Consider the following 21,218-nt stretch of genomic DNA (forward strand, 5'->3'; position numbering starts at 1 on the left):
ATGTTGATAAAAGGTTCCCAAAAATTCCTTCCTTCTGGTGAACATCAGGAAAAAAGGTGATGTGATGTCACAGATCCTAGATACTGTCAGTATGGCTCATAAAACCCACCTTACTATTCAAAGATTTGAATGCCTTTCAACACTCGTAAGAAAATCTGGAAAATAAAATGAACATATTTTTATGCATATTTTTCAGTTGTCTATGATGAACCTTACTTCACATTTTAGCTTTCTTTTACCTTCAATAACTTCTTAATTCTCCTAACCTACTCCTATTCTCCTACTTTAACGAGGTAATACAGCAAACAATTATTCCACAGACTTAAAACCCTTACAACACCACGCCCAAAACATTCAACAACCTCAATACTGTACAAGCTCACTTCATATTTACAGAAAGCAACGCCCACAGCGGGAGTGAGTGAGTGCTTGGGATTTAACGTCGTACTCCGCCCACACCGGAACGCAATATAGACAAATCATCTGCCAGGGGGGGAAAAAAAGCAAAATTGCAACAAAGGAACAATGCTTTCTATTCTTAACTGGAATCAATGAGTAAATAGACTGCTGCGGACACAGGATGTGTTTTACAAGTAAATCTCAAGACAGTCGCCATTTAAAGAGCACAGGGTCTGCAGGATAAGAGCACATGCCAAGGGCTGATCCACTTTTCTGAACTCTTTCTATCTACCTACTCTTCGTACGGGTTGGGCCAATCAAATTGGTCTACGATGGGGACAACAAGCTGAACCAATAAAAGATGTCAATCTAGCTTTAACAACAAACGACCAAAACACTGTCACTGCAGACATTCACCACAAATTTTAGATACTACAGGCTGTGCCATTTAAAGCTGAAAACACACACATATATGGCATATTTGAGAAAGTCTAAATAGATCATGCAAGCTACATGACAAAGGCTAATACAGAGCAGACTTTGCCACCCATCTGGCCTGGTTGCCTTAACAAGGAAAAGCACTGAACAGAAAACTTTATACCGCTATATTTTTTTAAAGCCTCTTACTGTACAAGTGTTTGTCAGGCACACAGTTCCCACATTAACAGTGTATTCTTTACACATCTTGAAACAGATGACAACATTAAATTATAAGGAAGTAATATCTGAAATTTGAGCTGGATACAGTATAAGTTACTATGTTCTAATTGTTAGTGGCGGCGAGCTCGCTTCTTTGCCCCTCCACTACCACTGGCCATGTCATCCAGGTTTAAGCCTAAGTCTTGTACACGTTTCTCCAGGATTTTCTGCAGTTTGACACCGGCCTTGTACTCTGGAGAGGTCTTGATATTGTAGCTTTCACAGTTCTGGAAAATGAGGCGTACATCTGCCAGTAAAGTTTGAGGGTCCTGGTACTCGTATTTATTGATACGGTTCCTTATTGTGGAGAAGTCCATGGGATGACTAATGATCTCGTGGTAGTCTGGCACCTAAGGTTACAAACAGACAGGTTTTATTTATGGTTTTTTGTAGCAAACAGGAGTTACCTATGATGCACTGAACAATAAACAAGGGATCCGAAAAAGTGGATTTATTCAGAATTGTTTTCTGTCTTTCTATCATGTTTAGCATTGTGTTCTTTCAAGCCAATGGCAAAATTGTATTGGAAAATTAAGGTTTTAAACTCATGAATCTCTGAACAGTATGCACCTTCTGAACTGATCAGAGTTTCTCGGTGTATGCAAGACTTCAAAGATTAACAGACAGTTAATCATAAAATTTTCCACGACGGTGGTTAGTTTCATGGGTGACATGAGGTAACAGTAACAAACCTACTGATGTTTCCACTTCCCTCCCTCCCCCACCCTAACACTGAAATCTAAACAAGTTGAAACTCTAAACCTTGTTTCCAGAGATTCAGATATTATTGTTAAGACATCATATCAGATGTATATATTCTGAGATTTGGCCACTGTGATAAGAATACCGTACCAGTTTCTTGCTGACAGGTTTCAGGAACGGCCAGGCAGCCTCCTCCCTCATCAGATCATTTACCATGTCCTCACACACCTTCATCTGCTGCACCTTACTGTTACCACGGTAACTGCTCAAAGATTTGTGGGTACCCGAGTCTGAGTCTCCCCCTGCAGACAAAATAATGCGTATTCTAATAAACCAGCCTAGTGTATGTATTAATTCCGTTGTATGTGATGCCAGGTTGGTGAATTTAAATTTTGAACATCACTGATGATTGATTTTGAAAGATTTGACAGCCAATATACTAGTTCACTGAAAATGAGAATTTACATCAAATACAGGTACCATACTTTGCACCAACATAAACAAAATTATCTGAAGTTCAGAAATATCCATCAAATTTTGGGTCTGATCATGTGGCGATTACAGTCTACTCATCTCAAAACACCCTGATCTTCTCACAAGTAATCAGCGTCATATGAAAGAAAAATTGTCAAGTATGATGTTAAACCCAAAGCATTTACTCACTCACTAATTCTCGCCATCAAAGGTTGTAATACTAATACTGGTGAGGCCTTAGGCAATTATCACCTATCCACTCTGCACCACTAAGATGGCCACTTACCAAAGTCAGGTTCGAGGGAGAGACGTGAATGTTTACTTTGTCTTGATGTGCTGGCTCCACGGTCCTGATCAGTGTCTGAGTGTCGCCGCTTAGTGCGACTGGAAGCTTTCCCAGGGACGGGACTGCTTCTGCGGGAGCCTGACAGACTAGATGTGGGTGTGGCCTTCTTAGATTTGGACACTGTAAACATACATATATAAGAGGTACTTGTCAGAGTTTTTCAAGCAGAAACAGACGAGTGCTTGAGTTTCAACATTCAGTATGTGATGTCTCTATGGTTTTTAGGTCTCCATGATACCACTGAGAAATTTTAATCTGCTTGACAGCATTGTTCAGTTTACAGTGAACAAAGAGAAAGGATTTGAAAACTGAAGGAAAGGGTCATTGAAGACACTACAGACAACAATTCAATTATTATTCATGGTCTTCATGATGACAGCATCTGAATTCTAACTCATACACAATTCCATTCACCTTTATTATTTTCTCAATTCAAAATTGTTTAAGTACCACCTAAAATAGGACAAATAACCAAAATGGAATACAATACCAGAAGTAAGACAAACTATAACCCTGTATGAATTGCACTCACCTTTCGCTATCTTAATCTTGCCAGCCCTACTCTCTGCCTTCTTGCAGGCTTGACACAGCCACTTTCCCTTTGGTACTTTAGAGAGAGGTGGGTCGGCACAGCGCAGGTGATAGGACAGTGGGCAGCTGTCACAACACAGCAGCTTCCCTCCCTTCTTACAGACAGTGCAGGTGTTGTCGTTGGCATCCTCTTCCTCCTCCTCAGTATCCGCCTCCTCCTCCTCCTCACTGACTTCTTCCTCCTCAGAGCTTTTCATCAAACAGAAACAGAGGCTATGTAGGGGGCAGGTCAGAGAGGTAACAGGACTGTTCACACAGATACTCAGGGCTCAGGTTTGGCTCATTCATTCATTTATTAATTTGCTCAGTCATGTAACATCACTTCCATGCATGTACTTATATATAGACATATAGACTATATTTTACGTCTGAATAATAGATGCTTTAATTTGCATGCATGTATATTGAATGGTACGCTTGCTTTTGCAAGAAATATCTGCCCTTTACCTCTGAAATGCAACACATTCTTTGACCCGGCCTTGGCTCAGTAAAGAAAAAATGAGCGCCATATATCATTATGCAGGGCTTCCTCTGGGTCATTATTCTTTTTAGCCAGACATTTTAGCTAATCAGACTTCATCAGGCTTATTTAATGTAAGTCAACTTGCAACAATGCTGAACCCCCTTTGAAGATTTCTGTCAAGTAATCGCCATACAACTATGTTGTTGTTATTTCGCTGAGATGAGGCCGTTTGAAATAAAAGTGGATTATTTTCATCAGAAAAATCGGCTAAAAACCCCAGAAAACTCTCATGGTAGATTTTCTATGTATTTTTTCTTAAGTAAATTAATTTGCCCCCAAAAACATTTGCATTTTTATAAAATTTCTGAAATACATATAAATGAAATTGTTTTTTTCAAGGAGTTTCAAGGACTGCGCGCACCCTATTAAGGAGTATTTGACTTCAATTTTTTTTTGAGAAACACTCCATGCTGAAAAAGGATACAGCATTGATTCTGAATGCCTAGTGTGAGAGACAGACAAGTACAGGTTATGCCCTGCCTAAGCTGAATTTTCGGTACTGTACATTTAATCAAGGCTGCAAGATTTAACCCAGGAAACTCTATCTTCACTATCAGCCAATCAGCGTTGAGTTTGTATCCCTTTAAGCCAAGGCAAGTTATGTGAAACTGTACTATGACCTTTACAGTACTCTTAAGCTTAACTACGCCCTTACACCTGCTTACACGTCCATCTTATTTTGTCCTGTCACGAAGATCGGCTTACCTGTCCTCCATACATGAGCCTATCCACATTACTTCCATATTGACCTTGACATTTGCGTTGCTGTTCTCATTACTCTCATACTGACCCAAACTAACTGTTTAGTTTTCCTTACTTAACCCACAATGACACCTGATCAAAACGCTTTCTGTTCTAACCGAGAGGTCAGTTTACCTGTGTTACTCTTAACAAGACACTAAATACTCACCTACGCTCCTTTTCCCATCCTGACTTCAGGATCTGCCTTCCTGCCTATTCGCCCTAGCCCGAACACCTGCACACCTTGTTACTTTCACTCAAACATTAACCTTTGGTCTCCTGTCCTCCTTACCTGACCTTGATATTTGCTCGTGTATCGTTACTTCCTTCTTGACCCCAAGATCTCTGGCAGGTGTACTCCCACTTTGACCTTAAGACCTAGTGTATTTCACCTAAAGTTTGACATGTAAACATCCACGTCTCATAGTGATAATTATGATACCATCACCTTAGTTTTTCTTGTACGAAATCAATGAAACCACAAAAGACTCTCAAGTGGCCCAATAAGGTGCAAAATGTGTCCCTTGAAAAATGCTAAGCTTCAGGTGAAATACAGTACTCACCTTTCCTCATTACACCTATCCTGTGCTTTGTTAAATTTGTCCTTGGTACATCTGTACTGACCATGCTTTTGCTTACCTATCCTCATTACTTCCATCCTCAGCCTCTTCCTCCTCCTCCCTTTCCTCTTCCTCCTCCTCAGACTCTGCCTCCTCATCTGTCTCCTCACTGAATGTTCGCCGACGCCCTTTCCGTGGGGTGCGGATCTCCTTAGGGCGACAATCTGGGCAGAACCAATCTCCTTGAGGAATGTGCTGCAAACACAAGTGCACAATTAAATATGTTTGTGCGATTACTTATCTATCTGATTCCGATGCAATACCATTTATTTATTTAAATAACAATATAATTAAATGCCTTACTGACTTAAACCTGAAAGAATCAGCTAAAACTTCTCCTATCAGGTGACCCCAGTAGCAAAATGACTAGTTTGGTCAAAGATTAGATACTTTATACAAATCCTGATTTCCGTTAAAATCAGCTGCATTCAGATGATCAGAAAATTCTCATCCCTGAAACCAGCACTCTCTGCCAGATGCCTGGACCAGATTTCAGCCTGTAACCTTCATGGTCAAAGGCAGATTCACTGACACAGGACCAACACTTTTGCTGAATCGGCCATTTTAAGGAGCATTCCTTTTCATTGACAGCTGCAGGTTTTATGGCTGAAGGGCATAAAGATGAGCCAACAGGAAATCACTGCACCTTGATTTTATCGTGCTGGGTAGCAAGTTACTCTAATAGCATTTATGGTTTCATTCTACCTTTCTATTTCTCACTCCTCTTAGAGCTCAAACCTGACATAATTTATCACACACACATGCTGTGATCAAAACATTTCCACATTAATTTCTACCTCCACATGGATGCTGCTCAAGTAGCAGCGCTGTTTTTCTAGCATGATTTAAGTTAAGGTTAAGACACTCAATAAACTGTCTCAAACCTTAATATATACGTAATTGACAAGACACAGCTCAAGGCCTGTCTAATATCTGGATACACTTGTCCATTCGGCCAAGGGAACTGACTAAGCAATACCAAAGCCAGTCATAAGCATTAATTACCACTACACACCTTGACAGCTGGTTTAAGGCAGTACATATGATGACCCCTGTCACAACCATCGCACAGTAACATCTTGTCTCCGTCTCCCTTACGCCTGCAGATACGGCAGCGGGCGTGCAGTGCAGACTTGGACCAGGTGATGCTGCGCTCCAGCGTGGCTAAGTACAAGTAGATCTGGGAGAGGCTGGTGGACTGAAGCAGAGACTCCTCCCACCTCTCCAAGGTAGTACGCAGGACAGGCTTAGAAGACTCCTCATCTGCACAATAAACAATATCATAATAATAATAGTACTAGATGATACCCTCTGATGACAACAATGTTCATAAACTAAAAAACTAAAAAGTGAACAGAAGATGTTTATGTTAGATTTCCATATTGGACACCTTTCATTGCATTGCCTACTTTTGCACATGCTCTGGTTTTTAACTTTACTTTATCAATAAAGCATGTCTTCAAGAGTACTACAAAGCATGCTTTGACTAGAGGCCTGTGTAACACAGCTAATAAAACCCAAGTACATGCATAAAAACAGGCCTGAGGAGATTAGGAAAGCCATTTTTCATTCCTATCATGCAGAAATGTCAGCATGGACTTTAAACAATAATGCAGGTACATACATGTACCATATGGGAGTTTGGAAATCTGCCATTATGGTGATGTTGCTTTATACCGCTAGGGGCAGTTGAAGGCAAAGGAGTGCTGTTTGACATGGGCAGGTGTATACAATAATTAATATTATCTGTAACTGCTGAATACTAAAATTCACTAATTCACTATAATACTAACTTTAATTCAGTGGATTTTTCAATATTGGTCATACTCATCTATGTTTACATTCACTGATTAACCCATAAAATGCTATAAAGCGATGCTGTCCCAGTACAAAGAAGTGTTACCATATGGTTGTATGTCTCAATTCAAAATTTCTGAAATAGTTCACTACTCAGAAACTACAGACAGACATGTACATATGACCAGTAAAGATACTTTAGACAAGCTTCCCGAAGTTCTTACCATCCTCCTCTGCATCAGAATCTGCACTTTTCTTCTCACTTTTCACTTTTTTCTTGCTCTTGTCCTTGGAAGCAGCAGTTGATCCGGCCTTCTGTTTGCTCTTCCTAGAATTATCATTGTCTCCTGAAAGAAGAAAAATAACCAAATGGTATAAATGTTTTTTTTTTAATTATATGAGAGCAGACTTTCTTTCAGGACATTTTGTAATTGCTTAAAAAAATCTTGCAAATGCTAACTGAGGACAAGTAAAATTTTCATTAGCACCTTTCACAGTAACATTTAAAATTTTAAAGCACCCTTAACATAACACCAGAGTCATGAAGAATCAAACATGAACTTGTAAGATAACACCAGAACCATGAAAGATCAAACATAAACTTATAAGATATCACCACAGCCATAAAGGATCAAACATGAACTAATAAGATAACACCAGAGCCATGAAGAATCACTTTAGATTTGGTAAGAAGCTAACTCAGTATGAACATCTGGACTCACCTAATGGCTTGACCAGGAACTTTGGTTCCAAGCCTCGCTCAATCTGTAACAGGGCCATGGCCAGGTCTCTGACAAGAGCCACGGAGCTCTCTGACGTCTCTGACATTTTATCGTCACTGTGGGCAGAGGGGTCAGTGTTAGCCTTTAGACAACGCGACCTGCAACTATGAACACACATCGGCTGTTTCCATAAAGTAGTGGCCACTAGGGCTACTATGTTGCCTTCACATGATTCTGAATACTGGTAGTGTGCTGTTCAGAAATACCAGTGATGAAAACAATCTAGGAGTGTCACACACCATTTAGTTGAACCATTTATTTCAATTCTTTGTGACTTTAATTTTTAATAAATGTTTTCTTTCCAGGTTTAGAATTTGAAGCTCAGTGCACTTGGTACATGCAAATAGTAATCAGCTTGCTCTGAAAATCATCTACTTGATACACTCTTCTTGTATCTTTCCTGTATAAACCCTGTCTAGATTACTGTCAATAACCAATGTTACCTGTATCATTTGACGTAAACCTCTCTGGTTTTTACAACAAACTTCAATTTACTATGAAATTCTACTTCAAATGAAGTTGTTCCCATGAGGTTAATAAAAACGATGAATTTATTTTGATTTGAAGACATATACAGTCACCTTCAATAAGTATATTGAACACAAATAAGGAATTTCTGATTACGGTGCAAGTGAGATTTCAAATGAAGGTTGAAGAATAAAGGTAAAACAAGTCAGTTGGTTATCGTGTTAGGAATTTAGAAACAGCCAATGAGGTACATAGTGCAAGGAACAAGTAAGTGAGAAAACATAAAATATTACAGATTAGGGGATAAATAAGAAATTTGTCACTGGGTTACACTTAAATACAAAACAAAACCTTTTGTCAGCAAACGGCATAAAAAACACCTACTCCTTTGCATCCTCTGGCAGGCAGAATGTGGGGTCATCTGTTTGAGGGTCATATCCTCCTCTTTCTATTGCATCTTTCCACTTTAACCTGTCCTTCACCTGTCAACACATGTATCACAGAACCTGTACACCTTGTGCAGACCAGCATGGCAGAGCTTTATAATGCAGAACATACAACGTAAGGTGGTACACCGTAAAACAAGCAAGAAACTAAGATGTATACAAATGAAACTAAGATGTATACGAGTATATGATTGAAAAGTGTTCCGATTTAAACCAGGTCAGAAGGCTTTGAACCTCGAAACAGTTTAAATCCAAGTCAGACATTCACTACATTAAGACATTCAACCATGTTACATGTACAGCCTAACCTGGAAGTCCTACAGATCTTTGGGTACTGGAGGGGTAGTACATAACATAACTGTGCAGTCTTACAATCTAAACTAAGGCAGAGTGTCTGCTACTACTAAAACACTAAACACAGGTTGTTATGTTGTAAGTCTAGACAAGTAAGATTTACATGCAACACAGCACAATTTTGATCTACAGGAAATATTATGACAACAAATAAATAACTGTGTGCTGGATGTCATCAAAAGTGAAATCTTTGTACTTATAAGGCCAGTAATTCCTGCCAGAGAATTCACAATACGCGGTGATATGTGATCCGAAAAAGTGATCTCGCAAGGTTGTTTTTTTTTTTATTTTAGATGTATGATGTGAGAACTATCCAACAAATTCCACATCCTAGTTTGTATAATATAAAAGTTTAGTGAGTCTTTACACACAGGCACCATTAATCACAGACATTTCCATTGTGACAGGCCTATTACAGTGGTCAGTATTACTCCTCAGGTTCTGTTAAATAAAAAGCCAAATTCTGATTCGCTAAGATTCCCGCACAGACTGCGATTGCAGTTTTCTCATCAAGACCTTGCTACCAATGGTTATGCATCAACAACATGACCAAATTTTGTATTTATTTTTCTTTCTGATTGATTTAGTATTTTGTACTACAGAATATTTTACTTATATGACAGTGGCTTGCTCAGGGTAAACTCATAGCCCTTTATTGTTAACAGATCTTTCCACGTAGGACCTGGGAGACGCCAGCATAAGCTGAACTCACAGTCACCACATTGGTAACAGACTCTGAAATAGTGACTTGTATGACAAAACGAACAAGGAAATCCTGCCATTACACAAGATATTTCACTGTACTAAACGCTTTACCTTTATACTGCCAAGACTGCCCACATAAATCCTCTCCTCTATCTCCAATAACATGTCCCGGAGATTTAGCTCAAGTAATTCCTGAGCACTGTCATTTTTCATGGAGCCCTGCGTTGACTTGCTGCCAGATTTGCCAGGTTTTTTCCCTGCCTCTTCAGGGTCATAGGTAATTTGTAGGGCCTCTTGGGGACAGTTTCGTATTGAGTCTACTATTCTCAATTTTTGTTCCTTCAGACACTGTTTGAGAGCTCCCTCTCTGAAGCCCCTCACATTCAGGCTCTTGAGTAGTGAATCAAACTGCTCTGTGGTACTGATATAGCTCCACATGACTCGCTGCTGGCTGGCCCGATGGTCAACACACAAATCCAACTCGGGCGGCTTCTCATTCTCCGCCACAACACTGCTGCGCTCGTTATCTAAGTCTGGGGGCTCAAGGTCAATCACAGGTATCTCATGCTCGCTGACATTTGAGCTTTTATTGGTCAATATTTTTGGTGTGGCATTCCCATTGGTCAATTCAAATGATTCGTTCTCTTTGTCACTGCTGGTGCTTTTCTCTTCAACACAATTTTTACCTTTCTGAGAGTTCAGAGGTAGGAAGTTGCTTTCAAAAGACGTGTTTACACCGTTGTCAAACATATATTCGGGTATAAACTCATCATTGTTTTCCACAAAAAGACCTGGTAGAGATCTAAACACCCAATAACGCCTGTAAAATCTGTCTCTGCCCACAGGATAGATGGCATTGCCTGCCTGCAGCTTGAGCAGTCCTTCTGTTAAGTCTTTCTCCCTCTGTACGTAATCTTCTTTGCGCCTTATCTCTAACTCCTCTCGCTTGAAGCGGAACTTTTCTATTTCCTCTGGATCAAGCTGATCTTCATCCACCTTGTCCATGTCTGCAAGAAGCTCCTCAATCGTTTGCGTCTCCTCTTGCTGGCTCTTTTTACTGCGCTGTCGCTGTGACTTGTTGTCACGCTGCAGAACACTCATCACTTTGCCATCTAGATCACGCATAAACTTCTTCACGGCATGTGCAGACATGCGTGGCACATCAGCCTTCTTGGGTTCTGAAGGTTCAGCTATTTCTGGTTCTTTTTCAACACTGAGAAGAAAACACAATGGGGGTTCATTTAAACCAGTAAAAAGAGACACTGTGCAGTGTTTATGACAGGGGTCTGATGTGTCAGCACAGCAATTTATTTTTAGGACAGAAGAAAAAAGTATTCTTGTAGTATTCACATTTCCATGATCACAAACTTTCTCCTAAAGTAAAGGTAACACTTCGGAATAAAAACAGTATACAAACCTTTCATTAGCATCTTCTCCTTGCATGGCCCCTTCTTTCTCTTTCATCTTCAATGCTCTTAGCTCCGCTATTCTTTCCTTTTCTCTGGCCTTTTCTTCCATCTTCTTACGATACCTGTGATAAGACAACATAAAACAAAATTTTGAGCAGAGGACACAACAACAATACAATCCACTAATCCTGTAGTGGTGGACAAGCTGTCTGTCAAGAAGTACAAGTCACCCACTCAAGTTCAGTGTTGCTTCACACTGTTCACATGGAATTAAATTTTTCTCTAACTTTAGGGATATTCAATCTGATGAATACTTTTGATGAAGGACATTAATTGCCTTTCTACCAGTAGAACAGTGAACTGATTGGATGCGATCTAAAGACTGGGTGTGGTGGGAACCCAAATACAGAGTGGGCACTCTGTAGTGAAAAACCCAGCTTACCTGGCATGAGCCTCCTCCCTCTCCCTTCTCAGCTCTCCCCACTGTAGCTGCTTTAGGTCCATCTTCTGCTGTCGGATTTTCTCAAAGTTATCTTCCAGAAAGTCCCGCGTTGTGGCGTATGTCAGGAACTGGTTGATCAGTGTCATTACTATTTGAATCTTTTCCTCTGTTCACAAAAACATGCAGCACACATTAAATCGTCACCAACAAATTGAAGTCTATCATTCAATCAATCATTCAAAAAAATAACATTCTCACTTACAGGTTTGCGATTCACTGTAGATAAATGTTAGTAGATGCAATGTTCTCAACATTTGTTTGTAATGTTGAAATCAGTCACACTAGAGCATTCGCAGTAATTTGGAAGGTAAGGCAAAACTTTACCTGGCAGGAGATCAAAGACGTTGCTGACAGCCAGACTGCGAATAATGGCTGGGTGCTGGTGTTTGAACTCAAAGCCTGGGTCATCCAGAGGTGTGTAACCTCCACGCTGCTGGTAACGGAACTTGTTATTCTTTGCTCCCACCCTGGCCCCAGAAGACAAAAAATGCAGACGGAGCACTTCTGTCAGTGTAAAGGTGTCAATAGCCATCCGCCTTAGTGAACACCCTGAAGAGAAAAAAAAAAAAAAGATCTCATTACTGCAGGTGACAAATGAAGCTGAGATATGAAGACATAACCAATGAACTTTGTGACTTCAATTAGTAAATTGCTCACGCCCAGAAATTAGAGAGAATATATCAGCCTTCTGAAGGCAGGCTATCTTGATTAAACAGGCAAAGAAAGTCGCACTTATATGTAACCGAGATAGCATTGTTGCAAAAACTTCCATAAAATTTGAAACAAAGAGTAAGTTTGTTACATCAGGAAGCTCGATGTATAATATTTATGAGATGGTAGTCATTGGATATTTCCCACTTCCCCTCTCCAAGGTTCACATGACATGTCCATACCATGGTATAGCTGTGGGGTGAGAGAGGCAGCTGTAGCTGTTTGAAGCAGCTGTTTCTTTGATAAATCCGAGTTACCAAAATCATCATCACCAAGGTCGACAGTTTCACCAGCTGAAAGCACATGAATAAACACAACAATATTAAACTGTGCTGACATATATGTGTTATCAATGTAAGTTTTCTCTTTTGCTCTGAGTGGTTGTTTCTCAAATTCATACTTTTGACAATACTAAATGTTACAATGAAATCTATTTCCCTTTGGTAGATTTATATCAGTTGGACTTCATTTTCTGTGGGTACATCCTGACTTTTATTTCTCTTTGGTACATCCATTACCTCACCTTTATTTCCTTTGATACATCAATTACCTGACCTTTACTTTCCTTTGGTACATCAATTACCGCGCCTTTATTTCCCTTTGGTACATCAACGACTGCATCTTTATTTCCTTTTGGTATATCAATTACCTCACCTTTAGTTCCCTTTGGTACATCAATTACTGCACCTTTAGTTCCCTTTGGTACATCAATTACTGCACCTTTATTTCCTTTTGGTATATCAATTACCTCACCTTTAGTTCCCTTTGGTAAATCAATTACTGCACCTTTATTTCCTTTTGTTAAATCAATTACCTCACCTTTATTTCCCTTTGGTACATCAATTATCCCACCTTTTTTCCCTTTGGTACATCAATTATCCCACCTTTTCCCCCCTTTGGTACATGAATTACCTCATCTTTATTTCCCTTTGATACACCAGTAGCCTTACCTTTCTTTCCTTTAATATATCAGTTATTTTACAACGTTCCTTACACCAATTATCTCATCATTAATTCCTTTGACACACAAGTCATCTCACCCTTCAGTGCACCAATTACTTTACATTTACCCTACTTTGGTACATTAGTTACATGTACTTTATTTATGATTCCCTGGTTACATGAGCCAATTATGTCACAATCAATTCCTTTCATACAGCAGTTACATTACCCCTTTGATCAATCACTAACTTCATGTTCATCTCCCTTTGGTGCACTGGCTACCTCAACTTTATTCCCCATTGATACACCAGTTATTATTTTACAACATTCCCTTTGATACTTGTTCATCAATTATATCATGAATTAATTTGATACATCAGTAATATCATCCCTTTGGTGCCTCACCTTCAATTCCCTTTATTACATTGGTTATCTCACCTTTATTCTCATCCCTTTTCATCAGTTCCAACTCTTCCTCCTCTTCCTCATCTTGCAGGTTAAAGATGGTGGTGAGGAGGAAGCGGAGCAGCTCAGTCAGAGGAGAACTGATGTCATTCTCCATCAGCGCTCTCTCCATCAGCTCTACACAACAGAATTAACAATCTTATTCTTTTACTCCCACTGCCCATTCCATCCCCCTCCCTTCATGTTAATAAAAAAACTGACTTTCAAATTCAAAGAATCACTTTGTTTTGCTTCAAACAAGATCATTAACTAAAGGACGATGTACTGAGGTCACATGGGATGTTACTGACTTGTTTTTTGACTTGGTACATAAACACTGAAAATAAAACTTATTTTATCTCCCTGTTTGAAGTCATATTCAAGGTACCTAACAAATCTCTACACATACTGACAGATGTAATCATTTGGCCAAACCTTACTGAATATACAGATATATGTATGAACACATACAGTATAATACTGCGTACTGGACTTAATACTTGCAATACTCACAAATTCCAAGTCAAATAATTGGATAATTTGTACATACAAGTACTGTCTATCCAATTTTTTTTCTTTTTTTTTACCTAAAGTGAAAGTTCCTGGAAACTGATCATCTTTATCAAAGAGTTCAGCAAAGGAATGGAGAAATTCTAGAGCCATAACTGCTTCCCCAAACAACTCTGGAGGCATCTTGGTCTGTACAGGGGTAGGCTGAGGAATGTCCTGTCAACAGTAAAGACATACATCTGTGTATGTGCCACAATCAAAGTCATCATTCTACAGCCTCATTTGCTTTTAACACATACTGCTGTATGAACAACGTTTATATGGCAGAAAGATATTTTGCTGAGTTTTTTTTTCCTGTTTTTAATAAGAGAGAGAAAAATTCACTGATTTATTTATTTAATCATTCCATACATGTAGGTCTTTTTGTGTAGTACATGCGTACTTGACATATAGTAGTGGCCAGGTTAATGGACGGAAAAATAAAGGCTTAGCAGAATGGAAACCACTGCGCATCGCCAGGTATGTCCTTGCCAAACTTTACAAGTGAAACTAGTTCAGTTTGGAAAAAACCATCAGATGCTTCCCTAAGTACAAACCACATTATAGATATCACCAGTTGCTTTTAATATTCAATTCCATGACTACAAAAAAATAAACAAGTCTAGCAATAGTCCACATATTTCAAACATCAGCTCTTGATAAAAACCCACCACAAGATCATCACACTCCATATCTTCTCTGGGTCGACTCCATTCCTTCATTATCTCCACCTGTTTCCTCTTCTCTTCTCGTAATTTCTCTCTCTCCTGCAAAAATAGCATCACTTTGATTCACTAAGATAAAATTAATAAAAGCAGGCCTTCCAAAACACGACAACAACTAAAAAAAAAAAAAATTCCCCCAATTTATTTATTTATTTGATTGGTGGTACTCAAGAATATTTCACTTATAGGACAGCGGCCAGCATTATGGTGGGAGGAAACCGGGCAGAGCCCGGGGAAACCCACGGCCATCTACAGGTCGCTGGCAGACATTCCCACAGCATGAGCTAGACTTGAACAAAATTATGTTGGAAGTTCAACGGATTTATTTAAAGCAAAATGTTTCCCAATGCGCAAGAACTTTTGAAATTTAACATTTCATGTGTTGCTTTCCAGAGCGGGGTCTTCCTATAACAAGTGAAATGGTCATGACCATTCTTAAGAACAGAAATTATGTTCTATCAGTTCATGCCTTATTTTAGACCTATCATACTCCTCCAATTTTCAATGTTCTGTGATCTACTTGTATGAGCGATTCACTAATGCTGTGACATGTCATCCTCCTTGCTCAGCAATGTTACTCCTCATTCCGTTCTCTATGAAAGCAAGGTCTTCCCAGAAAAAAAACAATCAGTTGTATTAACAATTACCAATGTGTGACCTATTTGCATTAATATGGTTTTGATTGGTCATATGAGTGTTCTTGATTGACATATCAGAAATGTCTACCCTTCTTCACCCAGCTCCCCCACCCCACCTCACTCCCTCCTCCCCTCAACTCTCAGACTGGGTTTACCTTGGCTCTCTCTTCCTTCATCTTCTCTTTCATCACTTCCAACTGCTTCCTCATCTCCTCCTTCTGGGCCAGGCGTGCCTGTTTCTTCTCCTCTTTCTCCTTCTCACGCAAGGCCAGCTTCTCCTCTTTGGTCATATGCTGAAGGCCTTCGTCAGGTATCACCGGGGCAACTGCAGCAAACAACCAGATGAATAATACGACATTCCATCATCATGGATTTAATACACAGCTTCTTTGGCACTTAGAGATTTGAAGAGTAACTAAACATGGCTGGACCTGCAGGGCTAGACAACACTGTCACAGTGGTATATTATCCAAATAACATTATGTCAATCACAATTACAAGATATGACAAAACAGGAGTGGGGATAATGTAAATTGTAGATTAATCACCGTGACCAATTTGGTAACAAAACTAACCCTTACTCAGAGATAAATGGAGAATCATCTTAGGTAAAATAGATACATGAAAAAAATACCAACAAAATACATGACATGAGTTTGCACTGGGGCTTGACATTTCATTTTACAGGACATACCTCTCTCCACTTTCTCTTTCTTTGTATATTTTCTCTTTGGCTTTTCTTCTTCTGATTTCTTCCTCTTTCTCTTCTCAGAAGTAGGAGATGTGTCAGATGTGCTTGCATTTAATTTTTTCGCATTTGTCTTTTTCTTGATTGGGGAATGAGCAAAAGCCGGTGGAGGTCCAGCAAAAAAGTCTTCAAACTTAGCACCATGTAACCCATTCTTCTTCAGAATTGAATCCTGTTTTGGACAAAAAAAAAATACCCCAAAACAACTTCAATCAGAGGTTGGAGCAAATTATGAAAACAGACTCAGCACAGAGATATCACAAGTACCTGAACGTAAATGTATCAAAGAGAGTTACTGAGAAATCTACTAACACGAAAATACAACATATCAAAGTCACCCTGATGCTCACAATAATCTTATTTATGCAATTTAGTTTCTCCACTCAGGAAATAATTTAGAGATATCTTCCTTCCTGTTTTCAACATGTTTTATCAAACTGTTTTGAAAATACCCTACCATAGTTTTGATTACACAAAAATGTTCCCTTTTGACACTGAGAACAGGTACAATTTGTATCTCCCTTTCTTTAAATCTCTCTTTTCTTAAACAAGGCACTGAATGGAAATTTTACTACACCAATGTCACAAATAGAAAACTCTGGCTTACCTTGACCTTCCACAGCCCGTACTCTGGTTCACAGTGCTGCTTTAAGAATAACTTGCTCTTGTCTCTTGTGTACACACCCTTTCTTCGTCTGAAATAAGCAAACAGTTTGATCAACTAGATGTATTCATATTAAACCTACATGTAACAAATTACCAGGCTTGATAACATATGATGGCTGACCTTAATGTAGGTAAGTTTATGTAGATAATAAATGCAACCCTGTGCTGTGACTCAATGAGCCTGAATTACTACAACGTAATGGATGAATTGATGGTTTTTTTTTGACGTTCCAAAACAGTACCACATGACGTCCTGTTTATGTGAACTGATTACCTTTCAAAAATTTATTTGGCTTTGACCCACATGAAACAGAAGTAATACCAAGTTTGCCTCTAATAACAAGATGAATTATCCTTCTTCACTTGGAATAGAATAGCTCTCTTATCAGCCACTTCATTCATTAATCAGATTTAAGTCATTCGTGAATTAAAACAAGGAGTTATATGATATGATTACGCGGTAAACAGTAAAGGTCTTGACATTAGAAATGGTCAAATTTGTTTTCAATTCTGTCAACCTCATGAAAAGAGGCCATTGGAAGGTTAACAGCTATCAAGTATAGACAGCTCTCTAATACAAAGCTCCAAGCTCAACATGTAGTACTTACGCAACATTTTCAGCTTTGACGATGATAGAGCTTGTGCTACCTTCTTCCAGTACGACATACTGGAACTTAGATGGCTTCAAGTTAAAAGCCTTCTTAGAGGGAGAAGTAGGAACACTGCAAAAAACGAGAGCAAGGTCAACAATAAATAAAACTCCATACCATTGGTGTAGGCCTCACCAACTACAACAGATACATATCATACGGGAAAAAAAAATTACATGAAATTTTATTTTTAGTATGTAAATCCAGACTAGCATCTGCATGTACCAAACATATTCACTGATCATATCAGAATAAATTGTCAATGATACTTATCAGTGCCCCACAGAATATTTTATTGCACATAATAAATGCATTAATACACATAACTGTAAGCACAATGCTGATCATCATCAAGCAGTGAACTTCATACAACATATTAATGCTCAGTGTTGACAGCAACCATAAACTGTTAAACCAATCCTTCCCAGCATGACTGCTGTAATGGACCGAACTACGCAACATTGTATACTGCAGGATGAATGACAAGTTCAAAATGAACAATCCTCATACCTATCCATCTCTTCTACTTCACTGCCATCTGTCTCACTGCTGTCTGCTGCACTGCCATTTAACAACTGTGGAACATTGGGGAGCACAACTTTCATGATTTTGCATACTTTTCTGAAAAGTAAAGAGAAGAAACTAGAAAATTGTACTGTATCCTGATAGAGCTGAAGCTGAACATACAATGTATTAGTAAAGAATTTACGATGCTGAGAAAACCCAAGTTTGATTCAGCAAAGGCAAATACAAATCCATATTCACACTTCACAAATGTTTTGGCCCATTTATTTGATTGGAGTTTCATGTCATACTCCAAGTTTTTTACTTACATGATGCTTGTCAGTTTCATGGGTGGAGGAAACTGAAGGGTTTCGAGTAAACCACCAGCCTTTTACAAGTAACAAATTTGTCTACAAGTGACATACAGATGTTTATAAGTCATATTGGCGGATGAACTTTATGTAAGATCACTTAACCAACCCCTCAATCGACCACAACCTTATAAATATGCATTTTTTCCAGTTACAGCATTGCAACAACTGACTAACTCCCCAGTGCCACTTCATAGCATGGTAGGGCTACTTGCCTATCTGTTAATATGGTAGTACATCTACTTGTGCGCAGTTAACAATACTCACACAATATCATTATTTTGTAATATTTGACACCCAAACGCACAGAAAAACTTAATTAAAGAGACAAAACTAATCTTGTTTCATTGGGCATATGTAAAAATTGCAAATTGGACAACCATGCTGTAGTGTACTGATGTCATGTCACATCAAGATGTCATATTGGGTTCCATTCCCTCCCTTGTGGTCACTGGAGGAGATAGTGGCGGTGACACATGTGTAAGCCGCTAAGCCAGCTGTACATGTGGCCAGCCGACTCCCAACAGACCGGTCAAAGAGCCCATGACAGCTGTGTTTACACACTTCCACCGAACACTGGCTATCAAATTTTGCATGTCTTTCAAGGCCTTGAATAATGTTGCATGTCTTTCAAGGCCTTGAATAATGTTGAAGAGCCCGCAAAAAAGAAACAAAAGACCAATGTCGAAAAATTAGCAGCAAGAAAAGTTTACGAAGAAATCCGAAGCATCAGTCTTTCCAGCAAGGGTGGCTCACAATGTTTGAGCCTTGGCTTCGGTAAGACATAAGAGAGAAAGTTAATGTTTTGCAAAGTATGCGAAACGCATTATTCATGGACAGATCAAAATTTCGTTAAAGGCTGCTCCTTCCTCAGAACAGAAAGTCTTAAAATGCACCAGAAAATTGAAACACACCAAAGAGCAGTTGAGGCAAGATGAGTATGTGTACATCTGTACATGTGTACCTCTCAGAGGTTTGGTACATGTTAATCTGTGGTGTTTGCTTATTCTTAGTCACGTCACATATGTAATTATCTGAATATTTCACTTGTAGCAAGGAGAACAGCCAAAAGTCTTGAGGGGAAACCTGAATCTAGGGTCATGGTTGCCCTGCGGACAACCTCAAAAAATTGCTAAAACTGAGGGCTGTAATGTGTTAGTAACTGAAAACAAATGTCACAACAAATCAGCCATGATCTACTCTTCATCCGCTTAGTTTAACCATAGACAACAGAGCATTTAATAGACAACATGTAACTTTTGATACCACATGTGTACTGTTACTGTAAGTAGATCCTGACACTTTTTCACACTGACATAACCGTCTTAACCTAACTAACCTCACAATATCTCAAGCATTCCTACTTGACAATAGAAATATATCATACACGCGTATACTGTCACACCATGTGCAGTAAATTAATTAACTCAGACTCTGTATGTGACTGTATTATATACAATATCCCCCAGTGTAGTACCCCAATTGATAATACCTTAGACTTCCATGAAGTACATCGACGACTTCCCCTTTGAAGTAACGATCCTTCGCATAGACGAATACGTCGTCATTCAAGTCCACCAGTCGGCTTCGGTGTGTCAACGACGCCAAGTAAAGAATGGGTTTTTCCAGGTAACTTGGAAATGTGGCCAGATGCTTTTTAGCCCGGCTCTCGCATTCCAGAGCCTCTTGGAATGTCATCCCAGACCGTCCCGTGATGGAACAAGACCATACTAGGCTGTTACACAAAATGATCCGCTCGAAAAATTCCCTGTGACAGCAGAACAAAGACAGCAGATGTAAAATGGCGCTGGTATAGAAGGAAATGAACGAGGTCTCCATTTTAATGTTTCACAGTATATAACAATGCTGTACCCAGAACCATGTGCTGTGTACACTATGTAATCAAATGACCCCGTGTGAACTCGCCACAAATGTAAACAAACAAGAAAAGAAGAGAACTTACTCATAATCTCTGAAGATTTCATTTGTCATCTTACAGTAGAACACTTCATCGTCGGGTTTTAAATCGGGTGGAGGTTTCTCTCGCTCAAAAATGTGTCGTTTTAGTAGCGGCATCTTGAATTTTGGAGGGAAAAACAATTTCTCTCCTGAATGGCCAATATCCCACCAATGTGGTTACAAATGTAACCTGGCGATTCCTCGATTCCTTATCTCTCACGTGGAATCAAATTTGGTCCGTTTCGAACAAGAAATACCCTGAAATTATCCGGAAAACGCAGAGCACCGTCCTTCGCGCGTGCAGTCGTCGGCAAGGAGGTCAAAGCTGACCAGAGTGCTTCGAATCTATTTTCCTGGGAGATCGTATGTATGTGTATGGGGTCGTTCCAACTGTGATAACTTTGCGAAAACTTCGAAACCAGCTTACATATTTTGCACATTGGTTCTCAAATATTCAATAAATATACCGTATAAATTTCAAACTTCAGAAAAATCTAGATGTATTTTAATCAAAAATTTATTTGACTCCTTCGCACTGAAGTGAAAATAACACATTGCAATGGGCGGGGTCTCTGTTCATGAAGGAAGACTTCGATTGGCTTACAGCATTGGATGATTGACAATATGCAAATAAAAAACGGGAAGTAAATGGTGTTTCTATCTCCAAACACAAAAGAATGCTCACAAAGAAACACGTTTGTGCCACATTGGTGCAATGCTCTACAGAACAAAATGGATTATAATTTCGATATA

The 21,218-nt window shown here is 39.2% G+C and overlaps 2 protein-coding genes across 2 annotated transcripts in view; both read right to left on the reverse strand.

Moving 5' to 3' along the window:
- Positions 1 to 21,218, reverse strand: part of LOC135467906 (proteasome subunit alpha type-3-like) — a 244,066-nt gene that overhangs the window by 80,014 nt on the left and 142,834 nt on the right. The gene's annotated exons all lie outside the window — the stretch shown is intronic.
- LOC135469099 (bromodomain adjacent to zinc finger domain protein 1A-like) lies at positions 280 to 20,752 on the reverse strand. The gene is made up of 24 exons (XM_064747627.1): positions 20,470 to 20,752; positions 19,999 to 20,274; positions 18,142 to 18,252; positions 17,590 to 17,703; positions 16,923 to 17,010; positions 16,262 to 16,487; positions 15,723 to 15,892; positions 14,876 to 14,971; positions 14,243 to 14,381; positions 13,650 to 13,793; positions 12,452 to 12,562; positions 11,883 to 12,107; positions 11,499 to 11,664; positions 11,065 to 11,178; positions 9,759 to 10,860; positions 8,527 to 8,624; positions 7,615 to 7,730; positions 7,117 to 7,239; positions 6,111 to 6,358; positions 5,115 to 5,290; positions 3,153 to 3,400; positions 2,561 to 2,740; positions 1,951 to 2,102; positions 280 to 1,448 (listed from the first exon to the last, which is right to left on the reverse strand). The coding sequence occupies exons 1-24, from the start codon at positions 20,580 to 20,582 to the stop codon at positions 1,170 to 1,172; spliced, it is 4,815 nt and encodes a 1,604-aa protein (XP_064603697.1). The 5' UTR covers positions 20,583 to 20,752; the 3' UTR covers positions 280 to 1,169.

Source organism: Liolophura sinensis, chromosome 6 (assembly GCF_032854445.1).
Source record: "Liolophura sinensis isolate JHLJ2023 chromosome 6, CUHK_Ljap_v2, whole genome shotgun sequence".
Classification (NCBI taxonomy): Eukaryota; Metazoa; Mollusca; class Polyplacophora; order Chitonida; family Chitonidae; genus Liolophura; species Liolophura sinensis.